General features: G+C 38.0%; 1 protein-coding gene across 1 annotated transcript in view; it reads right to left on the reverse strand.

Moving 5' to 3' along the window:
* Positions 1-18,607, reverse strand: part of ACAN (aggrecan) — a 93,361-nt gene that overhangs the window by 31,420 nt on the left and 43,334 nt on the right. Inside the window, exons 4-13 of the mRNA XM_018571558.1 lie at positions 17,861-18,035; positions 16,629-16,756; positions 16,216-16,509; positions 15,312-15,677; positions 13,870-14,044; positions 11,437-11,564; positions 9,636-9,935; positions 8,274-8,477; positions 5,243-7,435; positions 3,160-3,273 (exon numbers count right to left, since the gene is read on the reverse strand). Of these exons, the coding sequence (XP_018427060.1) occupies positions 3,160-3,273; positions 5,243-7,435; positions 8,274-8,477; positions 9,636-9,935; positions 11,437-11,564; positions 13,870-14,044; positions 15,312-15,677; positions 16,216-16,509; positions 16,629-16,756; positions 17,861-18,035 (4,077 nt within the window). The remainder of the gene's footprint in view (positions 1-3,159; positions 3,274-5,242; positions 7,436-8,273; positions 8,478-9,635; positions 9,936-11,436; positions 11,565-13,869; positions 14,045-15,311; positions 15,678-16,215; positions 16,510-16,628; positions 16,757-17,860; positions 18,036-18,607) is intronic.

Here is an 18,607-nt window from a genome sequence, read left to right on the forward strand (position 1 = left end):
CGATGAATTAGTGGGGCTTTCTTTCATCAAAAATCTCAGCAAGAACACGACACATACAGAAAAGGAAATTATTTTCATTGTTTGTCAAACGTTGGTTGGTTAGTATGGTAAGGAACTATTTCCAAAACTGACATTTGATTGTGCTTGATGGGGAAGTCTAGGTAAAATTGAACGAGGGTTCATGCCAGAAACAAAAAAATTTGAATGAAAATCGTACAATATATGGCCACCTTAAGAATTGGTATTAAATAATTCTTGATACTATTCATTTTCACCAACAGATTAAAAATAAAATGAAAACCAGCCTATAGATTATTTTAAGAACACAATACATTAAAATGGTTATTGCATTAATATGTAAATCAGTTTCCCCACCAAACTCAAGAACCAGAATAAAAATGTACTGTAAATGAATAATACATCTTGGGTACATTTTCTTATTGATGCTGCAGATCTCAAATTCCTATATACACAAAATAATTTAGTGTCTGAAGCAAAGATTCACATCTCTAGGGAAGCAAAGGATGGCAAGCTGCATCTGTTTGTGTATTACTTCCGTCTGTCTGCAGTGACATGTACAGGAGCACAGGGAATCACACAGATATACTAAGAGGGTTATGCACAAAGCTGCTGTAGGCAGCCGAGGTAACACCCAACCTGAAGTGAAGTGAGCCGAACGTGTTCGGCTATTCACTTCAGGCTTGTAGGGCTAAAATCAGCCATACATTGGCTTGCTTCGGCTGAATTCGGTTCGGTCAAACATGCTCAGCATGTTTGGCCGAGCCGAAGTGCAGAAGGAGTCCGACTCAGCCGATCCAACATCTGGATCAGCTGAGCCGAACCTCCGGCAGGTTACTCGCTGCCCTTCGGCCTATTCTCATAGGGGCCAAACCGATGTATGGCTGATTTCAGCCGATATACTGCTGAAATCAGCCGCACCAAGCCGGAGTGAACAGCGAAGGTAATTCGGCTCACTTCACTTCGGCTGGGATATTCAGTCGGCTGCCTTTGGCAGCTTTGTGAATAACCCCCTAAATTACTATTGTGTTATTGAGTATTCTATTTCTACCACTTCTATTGTTGTTTATGTTGCCATCATAACAGCTTTCATTTTTCTAAAGTCAGAAAAAAAAGAAATTTTGGTTATCATGGGAGCTGAAAAATAAAATGTCAATAAGTTTAAAATGACAAATGCTTGAAAATAAGACAAAAACATGCTTAGAAACTAGGTTTTAAACTTGTCTTTAAAAATCAACAAAACTTTACAAAAATACTGTATGCATTCTGTACCAAATGTATGAAGGCTAAGCTGTCTATATTGCTCGAGCACTGAACAGCTCTTTTCCTCTAGACCCATTAGTAGAATATGTTTTCCCCATTGCCAGTTAGAGGCATGGCTGCATGAATTAGTGACTGATGCAGGATAACATAACTATTAGTAATAAACCAATCATCATCTGCAGCTAAAAAGCTAAATCACAAATGATAGATATATGCAAATAGATTAAATTCACTAAATTATAATGCATGTGTTATTACCATAACAACCATTGTTGGCTATTCACTTCAGGCTTATACAGCTGATTTCAGCCGTATATCGGCTAAAATCAGCCATAAATCGGCTAGCTTCAGTTAGCTTCGGGTCGACCCAACATGCTCAGCATGTTGGGCCGACCCGAAGTGCAGAAGGAGTTCGACTCAGCCGAACCTCCGGCAGGCTACTCGCTGCTGACTGTTTGGCCAATTCTCATAGGGGCCGAACAGCAGTGAGTGAATAGCCGAATGCCGCCGACTGTGATATCAAAGCCGGCTCTGCTGAGCTCTCAATGACAATTACCTGGTAACCAGGGGACGCTGATCTGTCATTGCAAGTGGCCGGAGCCAGCCGTGAGATGACGGCTGGCTCTGACCAGCTGCCAGTAGCAGGCTTTCGGGTGGCCAATGGCCGGCCGGCTTTGGCTTTCACCTCGGTTCAGTCGGGCCCAAGCATATGCCTTCGGCTCGACCAACTTCAGGAGCTGTACGGGCTATAGTGTATACAGCAACCCTTTGGTTCTACTGAACCGAAGGGCTCAGGCGGCCGAAGCTAGCTTTGTGAATAACCCCCTCAGTATTTCGGAGTAGACTACAGTATTCTCCTTAGAGATACTTTGTATCACTTTTGTAACACAACCGGCTAGCTGTTTACAAAACACAGTGAGCAGCTGCTGGCTGTGTGACTGTCATAGCTCTTGCTGTGATCACAGGACTGTGTCCACCTAACCTGCTGTTGAGGGTCTGCCTCGGACCTCAAGGGACCCATCAACAACAGTAACTCAATGAGGTGCTGGTCCTTTCACGGACCACCTGTTATTGTATGAATTGATGGAATTATCCCATCACCAGTCATTAACGAACTGAATGATCGTGACGTGATAATTCCATCATTGGTCTGGATGGGGTTACTGTCACTTTAATTATGACTGTTGATGCAGCTCTGTTAGGAAGAGTGGATGTGCCCCTATGTAAAAAGGTGTTGATTTTTTTAAATTCAGCCTTCCAGGCTGATGAAAAAAATCTATCCATGAGTACACAGCTTAAGTGTTTGTTTAAGGCTAAGGGTACATTTTAATTTTCTTCATTTTAGTTCTTTGGGAGATACTGTGCTGCAAGATTTGTTTTTTTATTATATTGGGATTTTGTTACCTTTTTTAAAATATTCTGTCACCTCTACTAATTATATCACTTATAAGACTGAAAGAGAACAGAAACATGTACTAGAGTCTTACATACTGGAGTTGATCATAGCTGTAGTACAGCAACTAAATGTACCTTTTTTCCTCCAAGTCTTACTTTACCGTTTCATAAATGAGGCACCATATGCCCTGAAGGTTTGTTTTTTGTCTCAAATAACTCTAAAGTTCCCTAACATATAACAAGCAATAGCAGATAATCACTGTCAAACAAATAGAAGCCTATTCTGTAACAAACTGTTTTGGCCTGATGCATGCCATTGTACTTTGTTAAAATCCTCAGTGACATATCAACCATGAAACTTATCACAATGCATTGTCATGCCTTTCATTATTTGCTGAAATGCAGAAAATTACACAATTATACAGGTCCTGAATTTTAGCAAAAGCTAGAGAGTCAACAAAACAGTAAAATGATGTAAATTACCTATTTCACAGTTGTCTCCTCCATATCCTGGTGTGCACTGACAATGAACTCTTCCTTCTCTTTCTATACACTTTCCAGCCCCACACTGGATGTCAGCGCATGTTCCGACAATGCCTGCAGCCATCAGAAACCAGTTAGTTTTCACATACCTTCCTCACATAAAAAAAATCAAATTACATTGTTTGCCTATGTTGCAAAACAATATTTTCTTCTTTTGTTTTACATTTGTGTGCAAATTTTTGTTAATTAACATTATTATTCAATAATATATTATATTGGTATGATAGATAGGTATTTATTTTTTTAGGCATTTTTTTCTTTATATTAACCCGGTGGTCCTGGCAGTAACATATTTACTGTCATAGGGCGATTCACTCTGTATTTATGGAGTAGCTGCATTGTCACCCTAGAAAGAGACTACAAGACTACATAACATAAGGGTGAAGTGTTTTGCAGTCCACAGAGATGGGAACAATATGACTAATAAGAATACAGCATAGGTAGCGAGAACAAGAAGTTACTAGCTCATGCTATTTCTGACATGGTCAACATTTTTTTTGCACTTATCAAACAGATATAACAATGGTATATTTATGAAACTAAAAGGGAGCAAATGAGGGAACCTCATTGTTAGGTTATATATGCACTTTAAAGAAAGGTAAATATAAATCTTTGTTGCTGGATGCATCAGTGTGATACTTTAAAAGAGAGCTGTAGTTTTTGTATCAAGTTTTGTTAAATCCACCCACTCATATTCAGCATATTCAGCAACATGTATTCAGCAACAGTCAACATAAATGAAAATGAGGAAGCCAGCACACCAATAAACTTGAGGTAAAAACCTTGATTTGCTAAAGCTTAGAACCAATGGCTGTATGGCACCATGCAGGAACCTTTTGGTAGAGGTGATAGGTTACCAAGAGAAAGGGGTCCCTGTGCGGCCTTAAAATTCCATTGGTGCAATGCCTTAGTAAATCAAGTTTTTTATGTCAAAAATGTATCTCTTTTTCTTATATCTCTTGAGCACTTTATTGCAAGAGCTCTGCACTTTCTTAACTACTTAAAGTATATGTAATCCCAAAATCATGTTTTTAATGTTTGGCATCATGTCTCACTGTATACAGTTTTCTTAAGCAAATATTATTTTGTAAATCTGTTTTAAAATGTATTACTTGGAGATAATGTCAGTAAAATCATGTTTGTTGCAGGCTGACATTGTTAGGCCACTGCCTAGCAAATAGCAGCAGTGTTGTTTATATGTGCATTCCTTCAATTTTCTGTTGGCCTGCCTATCAAGTCTATCAGATAGACAGCTCAATGGCCAACTGAAAGGACTTTCTTGCCAAAGGCCAACAACCAGATTTAAATGCAACTCATATTCATTTATAAAAGGAATCATAGATTGTCATAATTACTGCAAGAACTATGGACAAGCTCTTAATTTTGAGTGGTTGCTGAAAGTATAAGGCAGACTGATGATGCTGTGTCCATATACCCTGACGCACAAACTTAAAGTGTATGTCAAACCAAAGACTTTTTTTTTGCTACGGTGAAGAAGGATTACAACTCCTCTTCAGTTGTCAATGCTATCCAGAGCTCCGTTATAGAAATGTACCCTCACTTCCTGACATGTGGACAATGCTTTCACCAGTAAGGAAGTGGAAAAATCTAAACGGGACATTGACTGAACTTTGACAGAGGTTCTAGCCTTACCTTACTCTACTAAATGAAAGCATTTTTTCTGTCTTAATAGCTGTTTGGTAAAACATTGTCACCAGTGAGGGAAAATTTGTCTAACAGAGCCCCGGGTAAAAGTAAAAAGGGGGGCTCTAACTACACTAACTAATGGTTTAAAATGTGATGGAGGATTTTTTAGTCTCCATTCCCTACAAACTATGAAGATGTAATTATAAGACATTTATGAACACGAAAAATTAATTAAGTATAAGACTGGGAATGATTTGCACAATTATATATCTGTTGCTTGATGTTAAGGTAATATGTAGAACGGAACAAATTCAGTGTATTTGTAATAGCTAAAATAGCACAATATAAATGTTATTTTATGAGACAGCCATATTACCTTCAACTTCGGTTACATCAGGAACAACCTGTGGTTTAGCTTCTGTTAATGGTGCTGGTGTTACTTCTACAAGTGGTACATCTTCTGTAACATCTCCTGAAGCAGAGGCAGATAGTTCTGTTTCCGTTTTGGCTTCCTCAGGTTCCCTTGAGACAAGACTTATCTCAGATTCTGGTTGTGATGTGCTAATAATTATGTCAGGTACAGATGTTTCACCTGACACATCATGGGCAGAGGACGTTTGATGCCCTGATATATCAGTGCTGGCTTCTGTACTACCTTCAACAAATCTTTCAGGTTCACCACTTGTTAGAGGAATTCCTGATGGCTCTCCACTGATGTCAGGAATAGTAAGAGGGGCCTCACCACTGATATCCCCGGATGCAGATGAGTCAATGATATATGGACTGGTCACTCCAGCTAACTCTTGTGAAACAGTTGGTTCAGTAACTGCTTCAATCAAATCATCAGTAATGAGTTTGATATCAGGGATCCCAGAAGTGTAGATGCCAGAACTATCTCCACTTTCTTGTGTGGCAGATGTAAATCCACTTAAATCAATAATCCCAGATGTTTCTGTAGATGCTTCTCCTGATGGAAATCCACTAATCTCAAATATTCCTGATGGTCCTTGGCCAGCCTCCTCAGTAACAGGTCCTGTGGTTGGGACCTCTACTAAAGTGAGATCTGCATGAGATATAGTAGGAATACCAGATGTGAGTCCACTTATTTCATCGATTCCACTTATTTCATCGACTCCAGATGGCAAGCCACTGATTCCTGATGCTTCTCCACTTATATCAATAATACCACTTGTCAGTCCACTGATATCTAGTTTACCACTGGGCATGTCTCCAGAGAAAAGACCACTGGCATCTATATCACCTGAGGGTTCCCCACTTATACCAGAAATCCCAGATATTTCACCTGAGAAATCTCCTGAAAACAGTCCACTTTCTTCTACAGAGCCCTTACCTTCCTCTTCTTTTTCTGATGGTCTAGTAATTTCTAGTAAACTGCCATCTATTAGGGTAACACCAGATGGTTCACCACTTTCATCAAATGTGCCAGAGCTCATGCCACTGATATCAATAACTGCAGAAGTTTCACCACTTACACCAGATATTTCACCACTTATATCAATTGCACCACTGAAATCTACTAAACCTGAGCCACTGATACCAGACAGATCACCACTAGGTAAGCCAGATATCTCCCCACTAAATTCCTTCACTCCAGATATATCTCCAGATTCTTCACCACTTATTCCAGATGGTAGCCCACTAATTCCAGAGATATCACCCGACAGTTCTCCACTACTTTCCAGTATTCCAGATGGAAAGCCACTGATATCAGTGCCTGATACTTCTCCACTTGTATCAAAAACTCCAGAAGGCTCACCACTTAGGTCTAGTCCTGAAACTAGGCCGCTAAAATCTGTGGAAGGTAACCCAGATAGATCACCAGAGGCACTAAACTCGGTTATTCCTTTCCCTTCTGCTTCTGTTTCTGGTGTTTTTGTTGCACCTTCTGTCCAAGTAGTATCAACATGTATGATTGTTGGAAAACCAGAAGGCAGTCCACTGAAATCTCCACTAGCAGAAGACAGACCACTTACAAACCCTGATGGTAACCCACTAAATAACTCAAAACCAGATATCTCCCCACTAACATCTCCAGAAGGAAGTCCACTTGTGCCTGCTGATGTTAGTCCACTAACATCAGGGAATCCAGAAGCAGATCCAGAAAAAAGTTCATCTCCAGATGGGAACCCAGAAGGTAAACCACTGATATCAATTTCACCCGATGGTATTTCACCAGAAACATCCCCTGATGGAAGTCCACTTGCACTAATGTCTCCAGATATATCTAAACCAGATGGAAGTCCACTTATTCCTGATGGTTCTCCACTAATTTCCTCTCCTGAAGGAAGTCCGCTTATTCCTGATGGTTCTCCACTAATTTCCTCTCCTGAAGGAAGTCCGCTTATTCCTGATGGTTCTCCACTAATTTCCTCTCCTGAAGGAAGTCCACTTGCTGATAGTTCCCCACTAATGTCAGGAACACCAGAAACTTCTCCACTAGGCTCCCCAGAGACTTCTCCAGATGGAATACCACTAACCCCGCTGACTGATGCTTCTCCACTGACATCCTCTGGAACTGCAGCCACGGGAGGAATTGCTGAAGGCCTCACTTTAAACCAAAAAGAAATATTGAAAAAATAAATTATCATAAAAATATCATATAGATGATAATGCAGAATCAAACATGTAGTTGCAGTTTTGTACAATTTTTACACTATATAAATCCTGTATAAAAATAATACATTTAATACTATTTTCGACCTGCAAATTCAGTGTTTGCATAAAAGACAAAACTTTGAATTATAATTTCAGCTAAGTGAACAGTTTTTAGTCCTTTAGTACAGCGTTTTTCAACCACTGTGCCGCGGCACACTAGTGTGCCGTGAGATAATAAATCAATCCTATTGACTACCACTCTGCCCAAGCAATATACTAAAGTATTGTAAGGTGATATAGGGAAAATGATAAGAGTGAAACAATATGCAGTTAGCTTTAGTGCATTGTATTCTATTTTATCAGATATAAATAATTTTAGAAACAATGCTCATGTTCATTATGTTTTCCGTGACAATTAAACTTCACTGGTCAAACATCAATCCCGCTTGCCAGTTCCATGGCAAGCACATTACTTTTATGGAATCTGAGCAAGTGCTTCATTACCCTTAGAAGTAACCTGGGAGTTTATAGTAAAGCTACTTATATTTGTCAGTGATAGCCGTACATGAGTCAGCTGCCAGATTAACTACTGTAGTTTACAACCAATAGAATTAAACAAGAGGAGGGCATGTAACTTAGTTCCAACAATTAATAATCGATCTAAAAGAGAGAATAAAGAGGCCTGTGTGTTCATAACTGGGGTGTTTTATACAATAGAAGAAATAGTAAACAATTGCAGTGTGGGGTCACTTGACACATGGTACAAATGAATGATAGGCTACCTTACTTACCTATTTCTAATTCAACAGTTGGAAGTGCAGTGGCATTTATTAACCAGAAGTCGGTTTCATTCTCAAATTCAGTGGCAGTTACCATCTCTACAGTTATCTCTTCTCCAGAAGGCAAACCCTCCACACCAGGGTACACCTTAGTTGCAATAATTTCTTCTTCAATTGATGGAGTGCCTGTGACCTCCTCCTCCTCAAACAAAGAAGCTACAGCATGAAATAAAAAAAAAAACATTTTGCTGAATTGTGCAATATATTTCTTATAACTTAAACAAACAAAAGAAGAAAAGTTTATCACATCAAATGATATTTCATTTCTTTTAATGCAAATCTGTCACTTTCTGATCATAAAGGAGACTATAAAAAAATGACATCTACAATGAGTGGCGAGTCCAATGAGTGGCGAGTCCATACTCGTGCGTCTTCCAATATTGCCACCACTGGCAAAGTCTTCAGTATTGTGACATATCAGGGAGTGGCTCCTTTGTTTGAGAGCTATGCCACTGCTGAGTTCTGCAGTGATGAAGCAATCACAATGAGCAGTTGACAATGAATGGATTTGAGAAGTGTGAAATGCTAAAGACTTTGTAGGAGGCTGCAGTGCTGGAAGACGGATTTCGGACTCACTGGATGCACGAGAGGTGTATTGAAGTCTATTCCCAACACACTATTAGCTAAATGAGTCAGATGAAGGTCATGTTACCCTGCCACAGCAGAAAAGAACTTAAGAAGTGCTGTGGCATTTATTTACCGTGGTAACAGTGGCACCTTGAAGTTAAGGAGGCACCGTATTTGTTAAATCATGAAAATTCAGCACTCAATTTTATTTTGGTCTCATATGCCTGTCCTGTACCATCTGGTGTGTAGTGATACCTGTATACTAACGGCAATGCTCAACAGGCACCAGGCATTTGGATGACTGTAAAAAAACAAAACAATGTATCTTTGTGTAACAAGTTTAATATTGATATTGGGAGACCATTCTAAAAAGTATTGCAAAAAAAAGATCAAATTTAATTTGAGTAAGTGAGTGTGACTTTTAAAAGGCATATAGATGATGAAAGGGAAATTCAAAGTGTCTGCTAAAGTAAATGGGCTTTGAATTTGCCAATGGATTGCCAGGCTGCTGAAAAACGTATGCACTTTCATAATCCACCTCCTAGTACAGTATATGTGAACTTGTTTTTATTAACAAGTTTTCATACAAACAATTTTCCTAATGATTTAGCTTGCTATGCTATTGACCAGTACAATGCACCTGCATTGCTTGCACTGAACAATAAGTACATCATTTGATGACCAGCACATTAAGCTCAGTGACATTGATTTTTTTAAAATTCTTATTCATGGGCATTTATATAAAACACTTACCCCTGAAACAAAAGGCATTGTATTTTGACAGGGGATCTGGAAATCCTGTCTGGTTTGCAAACAAATAGATCGTTCTGACTCCAGGTTGGTCACCCCCACATACTCGACGTGGTGTCACAATAGGATAGCGAACACTTCCATCGGATAGCCAGCCTGCTCGGCACTTGTCAAATCCTGACTTCCAGGCGGAGTAAAGTTGCCCTGTGGAAGCTAAGGTAGCGTTTTTGCTCTCACAAAACTCTTGTGCTTGTTGGAAGGTGAAGTGATCAGGCTGGGTTGCAAAGAACACCGCTCCTGCAATTGGCATCAAAGGAACATTAATGCACAAAGTGTTTAAAGTATATTTGTCGTAAATGAAATATAAGCGTAAAATTATGGTAAGAGATGCACATACAGAAAAGACATATGAATCATTTATTCAGAAAAAGTAAACTTTTACTGGTCACTGGAACACTCTCCAGCTCATAATCAACTTGGGTCAGGCAGAGCTACCAACAATCCTTTTGAGAGACTGTCCTTTTCTAATAAAATACTTTGAAAACATATTTTTTAATAGAAATCTGTCCCTCGTTTCTCCTCAATTGTCCCTCTGTAACTATTTCACTACCAAAAGTGTTATACTACACCTCTAAATTCACCCTTTAAATAGTTATGTTGAAAACCGGTATAAAGCTAAAGTATTAGTAAAAAAAGCACTTTACCATTTTTGTGTATTAATTGTTCACAGTCAGCATAGCTGGTATGGCAGGGGTTTGTCCTTGCCTACCTACTTTGTGTAAAAGAGTAATTCTTATTCAACTCAAAAAGTTGGAAGGTATGGTTATCTTCTCACTTTGCTCAGGTAATATGATCAATGGTGCTACACACCATTAAATATGTGTTAATTATGAAGGAATTATGTCAGACAAGGCAATGAGTTCACATTGTCTAAAAAAAAAAATTACCAATACAGGGCTACAGGCAATGGGACAAATCTGTTTTACTGGCCTACTCATCCAACTATTCATGTTCTATCTATCTATCTATCTATCTATCTATCTATCTATCTATCTATCTATCTATCTATCGATCTTGTATGTGTTTACCTTACTTAATAATATGTATGTTAAATGATTACTTTGAAACTGACTTTAGTATTGCATTTAGGTTTGTTCCTCTGAAATAAAGGGAAGTTATTATAAGTAGTTGGTGTTGCTAAGCATATATAATTACCCCACATAAATCAAAGAACAAGGTTTACTGTGTTGTAGCTAACGACTTTGAAAGTATTCCACGATACAGCTATATGTAAATAAAGAAAGTCCTTTTTTACTGACAACTTAATTGATACAATTCTGCAAAGATAATACATAACACCAGCATATATTTACTTTTATAAATGTTTTTGTTTGGTTTCCTTTTTTCTCTTTGAAATATAGTCATTGCAAGCACCGTGGTAATGAATGTGACCATTCATGTCTTTTTTTCTTGCGTACCATATTGGAACATTATGTCATTATTTGTAACATGACACATACAGTATATACACTCACATTCACACACACACAGTGGGGTTGATTTACTAAAGATAAATAGGCTGTATACTTTGCAAGGCAGTTTTCTCTTTTCAGAGGAATTTTTCCTTAGCTTAGTGAATGTGGTGACAATTTATTTTGCAAAGAACACCCAATTATGTGCATGAAAAATAAAAAAAAATTTAAGCCATTTACCTGATTGAACATGTATTTTAAATGTAATAGGTAATTACATAAATGTGCACATATAATTTATGTTTTTTATTTGATTGGTCATGTACCTCGTAGTTTATCAATATAACAGTACACATCATATTCTTCATCCGGATTCACCACTCCATAATTTCTAACACCCGGAAAACCATTCTTGTCTCCATTGCAGTTCTCTCTAGGATTGACAATTGGGTATCTGGGTACAAACAATTTATATACAATATCAGCAATGAATAGAATTAAAAGAGCAGGATGTTTAAGTATAGAAGCATAAAAATTTGCCTTTTTGTAAATTAACATCAGTGCACTTTGAATCTTTAGTGTTCATTTAGAAGTTATCATGAAACTTTATCAGGGAAATTCACATCTTCCACCCTTTATCTTTAAATTAAATCTGTGTACATTTAGACCTCATAAATACTATTGAATAGATGCTGAGAACCACATTAACATACATTTCCAGTATGCCTAATATCTCCCATTGCAGCCACACATGCAGATGCTCTCTGCGCAGAAAATGGTACACTGTTTTTTTCACTACTCCCTTACAGCTCCACCCCTCCTCCTTAATGTCCTATCAACAGTCCCACCCACATCTCTACTTTGCCAACTTCTCCTACAGCCTGAAGTCCAGCTGTATATGACATGTGATGCATGGCATTGTGGGAGATGACGCAAAATGAGATTACCTGGAAGAACCAAAAAAGCAGAAGCTGCTACTCCAAAGAGGTGGGAATATGCAGTGTTTTTAAAAGTAAGAAAATATTTTTGAGCATAATAACACAGCCTTTTTTTTTTATTTCGCAATTCTGTTCTGAGTACCTAATGTGATGCTGGTGCCTTTAGAGCTCCTTTCAATATTGCTTTGGTAATAAAGTTAAATCCAAATAGAAGACAAATTATTTAAAATAGCTTAATTTTTAATTTTGGGTGGACTGATCTATTAGGTAAATAAAATCAATCAATCAATCAATCAATCAATTAGACTGCATATAGGTGTATCGAAATCCAGGAACATAAATGTGATATATTGCAGCATAGCAATCCATAGAAGTAATGACGGTATTATTTGTATTTCTTCAGGCTTTTCCCCCTCTATTTTCGCTTAGTAATCCTGCCAGTAACACACTCCCTGTCCTAAGGTGATAATGCTCATTCATTGTACACTACAGTATCTATGGAGGAGTGGCATTGTCTCCCTAGGTCACTAAGAGGGTTAGTCACAAAGCTAGCCGAAGGATCAGTCGTAGCTCCGGCTGATCCTTTGGCTAGCTTCGGCCATCGGAGCCCTTCGGTTTAGTCGAACCGAAGGGCTGCTGTACGGGCTATTCACTATAGCCCCTACAGCTCCCGAAGGCAGCCGAGTGGCTCAGCTGAGCCAAAGGCATATGCTTCGGCTCGGCTGAGCGGAACCTGGGCGAAAGCCTCGCAACTGGGCGGAACCAGCCGTGATCTCACAGCTGTCTCCACCCAGTTGCAATGACAGATTCTAGCAGGTCCTGGCCAATAGGAAACAGTTGGGTGGAGCTAGCTGTCACTGTTAGCTCTGCCCAGTTGTTTTTTTTAAAATATTTTTTTTGTTTTTTTTTATAAAAATCTTTATGTATTTTGTTAAATTTATCATTTATTTACATTTTTAAACATTTTTTTCCTACTTTTTTCACTGATTTTCTATTCTGCTCGGTACTATGAAAATAGGCTCAATCGAACATACTGAGCATGTTCGGCTGAACCAAAGCAAGCCGAAGCAATGTACGGCTGAAATTTGCCATACTGAGCTAAAGTGAATAGCCGAACAGCGTTCGGCTTCTGTTCACTTCGGCTCGGTTATTCACTCGGCTGCCTTCGGCAGCTTTGTGAATAACCCTTTAAGTGTGTTGTGACTACAGAATGCATCACTCTCTCCTCATTTCCCTAACATGCTCTTTAGTCCACATAGATGAAATAACTGGGGCTGATAACAATGATCGGGTTTTCAGTGCAGTATTGTCAACTGACTGCAAGAAGTTAGAAGTTCACTGAATTTCCAGCTGGATTAACAGGTAAAACAATTTACAACACTATTTTAGACTGAAAAGTACTTTTCTCAGCACATTTAAAGGTTTGGTCACTATCATAAAATTGCTAATGGCATGACAAGGTGTAACAAAGCAACCCTGCACATACTGTATATACAGATTTGATACAGTGAATTTAAAGCAATCACAACACAATTAGGACAAGGATATAGTAGATATTTATATTTCTACCTATATGCACCAGAATGTTGTACTATGTTTGACACTGATCAAAGTAGAATTCTGAATTTGATGTGGAATTGTTTATTTGGCTATATCTGTATTATATCTAGATACAATGCTACAAACTCCAAAAATAGATGGCAATTCTAAAGAGCCATTTGATTTGCTAATTTGATATGTTTACTTTAATTTAATTTCTTTTTTACAGACTCAATTGCTCCATGACAGTTGTAATCTTTCATTTAATTCAGACATGAGTACCTGACAGTTTGGTCTGATATCCATCCAGCATCACACTGATCGAAACCAGCTTCAAAGGCTGCCTGGAGCTGAGTAGGGGTTGCGATGACAGCATGGTTGTCCAGGCACGCTTGCTTAGCTTGGTTGAAGTTGAGGGAGTATCGACTGGATCCGGCTCGATAATGGAACACAATACCTTGATGTAACAATAAAGGACAGATTATTAGCAGTCAGGGCTTTAATCATGCAATCAATTGAAGTTTAATCCTTTTTTTACTTGAACTAAACAGAGTATTTAATTTTTTATCATAAATGACTTAAATGATAGCTAGATAGATAAATAAATAGACAAGGAATTGATAGAAATATAGATAGATGATAAAAAGATAGATAGATAGATAGATAGATAGATAGATAGATAGATAGATAGATAGATAGATAGATAGATAGATTGATACATCTTCATTTTACTTCCTCTATTATTCATATACAGCCATACATTTTACAGTGCTTGTACTGATGCTGTAAAAGGATACACTGTACATTAAACAAAATTCCTGTGTTTTGGCATAGTGTTGAGTCAATCAGTTTTCAAATTAGGTGACTCATTCAACTGTGAATTCTAAAATTATTGAAGATGTGTACAGTCTGCAGAGAGTCATATCATTAATGAGTCACAAATGTTTTGATTCCTGAATTTCATAATTATTGGCACGTCAAAAAAATCTGCATTGAAATATTTAGGCCAATTCAAATATCCGCTGATTCTACTCAGATCTGACAAGTCTGCATAAATATAGTTTGGTGAATCTGCGATATTCAATTTGCCTGATTTGCTGATCACTATTTTGTGTTATCTATATTAATGTAATAGCATAGAAACTTTGATACTCTGTCACATGTCCAGTTCCGTGGATGTTAGATAACAAACCACAAACACAGGTGAGCAAATAGAACCTTGCACTGTACACAGGACATAATTAATAAGTAAACATGTGTTGTTCTGGAATATATCTGCCATTATCTAGATAGATACTAGTATTCATAAGAATTCCAATTAAAAAAATGCATTCCACTGGGACATAGCATGCCCCAGTGTCAGAGCACACTGTGTTTGTGAAAACCAGAAATTCCCCCATAATTTCACAGCATGCACTCAAACTCCTGCTTATGATGAAGAATCACATGCATTTAGTGTAACAGGATTTGATGCAGCATTTCATACACAGGTAATATAAAAGAGGGGTTTGCAGCTGACATGTCAAGGTACAGTATGTGTTATAAGAAATATAAACCATAACACACTTTTGCTCACAGTCTGATGAGTGACAGATGATTTATTTATGCATAATGGGTCTGCTTTTAATACATTTGATTCTATATAATGAGACCAGCACAATGGATAGAGAACAAAGAGATTCTCCCTACTGACTGCTGTTAGACTGAATTAGCTTAGTACTTACCAGTTTCAGAGATGGGTTTTTCTGGCTGGGCAACATCAATGGCAGCAGTAACTGGCACTACTTCCCCCTCACCTGTGCCAATGGCTTCAACAGATGGAACAGCTGTGATATTTTCCAGCCATAGCTGAAAACTATCGTCTGTAATGTTTTCCAACGGGGCTTCTGTTGGCACCAGGTCTGGACTTATAGGCGTTCCTGGAAAGACTGGTGTAGCTGTAAAGCTGTCTTCAGAGGGTGTGAGGGTGAAGTCCAGACCTTCCAAGGTAGCAATACTGCCACGAGCTTCCTCTTCAGTAACATTTCTCTGGAAGATGAGCTCCAGGCCAGGCTGTGTCACAGTTTGAATAGTAATGTTTTCAGCATCATCTGTTCCAGGAGCAAAGCAGTTGAAAGAACACATAAGGACACTTAGACTTAAGTGTATGGATGACTCAGCTATATTATGTAATTTTAATAACTAATGTGTTCATTCTGAGTGGATGTGTTAGCCATGCTTTAAGATATGTCTTTCAGAGAAGAGAACTTTTGTTAAAAGTGATCTCATCTTGGACATTTCCCCACTACTACATGAACAAATGACTATCTGATTAATTTATGTCAATCACTTCAGTGTTGACAGATAAGGATGGCAAAAAAATCATATCTAATGCGTAGGAAAAATAGACTAATTATTTTTCCTACAAGAGGCATAAGATTTGGCTACATCTAAACTTCCATTGGCCAAGATATGAGATAGACAGATATACTCGCTACCTCTTGTATTATAAATACCAGAAATAAAAATTAGAGATCTATTTCTTCAACACAGTAGAAAGCCCCTCCAAGTGTTGGCACAGCATCTCTTTGTAATATGAGTTCCTCTAGAAATGGTTACCAAAACATATTAGGAAAAGTAAAAACTAACCTTTATAGCAAATAGCATCATAACGAGACAGAGGATCTGGATATCCAGTCTGGTTAGGGTGGAGATAGACTGTTCTGACTCCAACTAAGTTTCCACCACAGTTGGGACGTGCATAGGATATTGGATATCTTACACTGTGATCTGCCAGCCAACCAGCACTGCACACATCCATGCCAGTCTGCCAAGCCAGATAAAGCTCTCCTGTAGTAGCCAGTCTAGCTCCTAGATTCTGGCATTGCTTCTCTGCCTCATGGAAGGTGAACTTTTGAGGAGATGTTGCATAAAACACTTCACCTGTGAAAAAAAACACGCAGAAGTCATTGGTATTGTAAACAGGATGGATGGATAGGTATGTAGATAGATATATAGATAGATAGATAGATAGATAGATAGATAGATAGATAAAAGCACACCTTTCATATCTTCAGCATAGCAATACACATCATAGGTTTCATCAGTTTCTCGAACACCGTAAGTTCTAACTCCGGGGAACATTTCTTTGTCACCATAGCAGGGTTCTCGTGGATTATGAATTGGATACCTGTAATGAGGAGTATGGTGAAATATTATTACACTTAATGCAGTCTCTTACAGATCTTCATGCCTAATCAACTTGTTTGTGATTTTTTTCCCATTGTGGTAGAATTTCACCATGAGTTTCCCATGTTTTCTAGAATTTGTATAAATACCCTCTCAAATAAAAAAATATTATGAGCTCATCATATTTTTGGTGGAAGAGAGAATATATCTAATCATCAGGGAAATAAAATAAATCACATTTTTTTATTTAGAGAACAGAAAATATTGATAACATGTATGTGGATTTAACAAAGAGATGTTGCAAGGATGTCTTTTGCTTCACTTTGATCTAATATATGTCAAACAGCATTGAAGTACACACAGGGAACACAGGAAACTATCCCTAATGTCTTAAATCTGTCCTTATCACTTCCAGTTTCATGTTGGTCCCTAATTTGACCCTAATTCACTAACAGACCCTGTTTTCTACATTGATGTATTGCAGTGGCCACTGAAAGGCCAGGGGAAGAGGAGTTAAATAGCAAATGCCTACCAATTACTGTATGTTAAAAGAGGGTTACACAAAATAGTAACAGTTGATGTAGGAAAACAACCCCTGAACTGCTGATGTACTGCAGATAAGGATTAGTGGGCATTAAAAATGACTGTGTAAATAGTAGAATATTGATTAAAAATGACAAAAAAAAACAAATGCCTTGAAGCCAGCTAGTAGGGGTGAGGGACTGAGCAGTACTGTTGTTCTGAGATATGAGAATGGTGGTGATGTGTAGGAAAAATAACTTGAAAGCAATATGGCGAGGCTCTGAGCTGCATTGGCCAAATTGATGAAAAGATTCAAACGGGTTCCATCAGTGTTAAGAGTTTGGTCAAATGTCCCACTGTCTGTACTTTCTGTGAAATATCCACCCACCTATGGCCAACCTTAGATCATGACTCAAGCTATGAATAAGATTACCTGTAGAAAGCAAAATAGTTTACATTTACTGATTTTTTTGTACAATTTTCTTGTGCACTAATTCCCATAAAGTGCATCAGACTTGTAAGATGTCTAAAAGCTGCAAATGATCATAATTAAATAAAAACAAATGATGATGATGCTTCTTACCTTACTGTCTGATCAGAAAGCCAACCTGCATCACATTGGTGATAGCCATCATCATAAGCTGACTGGAGTTGTTCAGGGGTAGCGATGACAGCACTGTTTTGTATACAAACTTTTTTGGCATTTTCAAAGTCCAAAGTGTATCTTGTGGAGATTGCTCTGTAGTGGAAAACGATCCCTAAAAATCAAACAATAAAGAAGAATAGACAGATTAAAATTTGCATTCAGTTATTCGACTTATAATGAAACAATGCTATAATGGTATCAAGAGCTTTGAAATTCAGAAGATGTTTTTTTTTTAGACAGTTGTAAATATAAACTGGGATGAGAATGGTTGAATCATTTTAATGGCCATTGTTTAGTTTTTGTGAAATTTTACGTTACATTCAGAATATGTAATACATACTGTGCACCTTTGGAGCCCTTATCAGTTTTCTCCAAAGCTTCTAGAGCACCTGATCCCACACTGAGGTGTGGGCCCCCCATCTGCTTTCTGAACTCCAGTCAGAGGGTGAAGAAATCTAAAGAGAATACCCATTTAAATGACTGAAAGCAGTCAAAGGAATTTGGGTGCTTTTCATAACAGAGTAACAATGACATAAATATGCAATCACCCCAAAAGGAAGTGATGTCCTATTAAGTCTTTAATGAGGAGGTAGGGAAACCACTCTCCTGTAAGTAGGGGGGCAAGTTATAACAGCAAACAACACAGGCATACATAAGTAAAAGTGTAAGATTTCCAAAAGTACT

The sequence above is a fragment of the Nanorana parkeri genome, unplaced genomic scaffold (assembly GCF_000935625.1).
Source record: "Nanorana parkeri isolate BGI_ZX_2015 unplaced genomic scaffold, ASM93562v1 scaffold42, whole genome shotgun sequence".
Taxonomy (NCBI): domain Eukaryota; kingdom Metazoa; phylum Chordata; class Amphibia; order Anura; family Dicroglossidae; genus Nanorana; species Nanorana parkeri.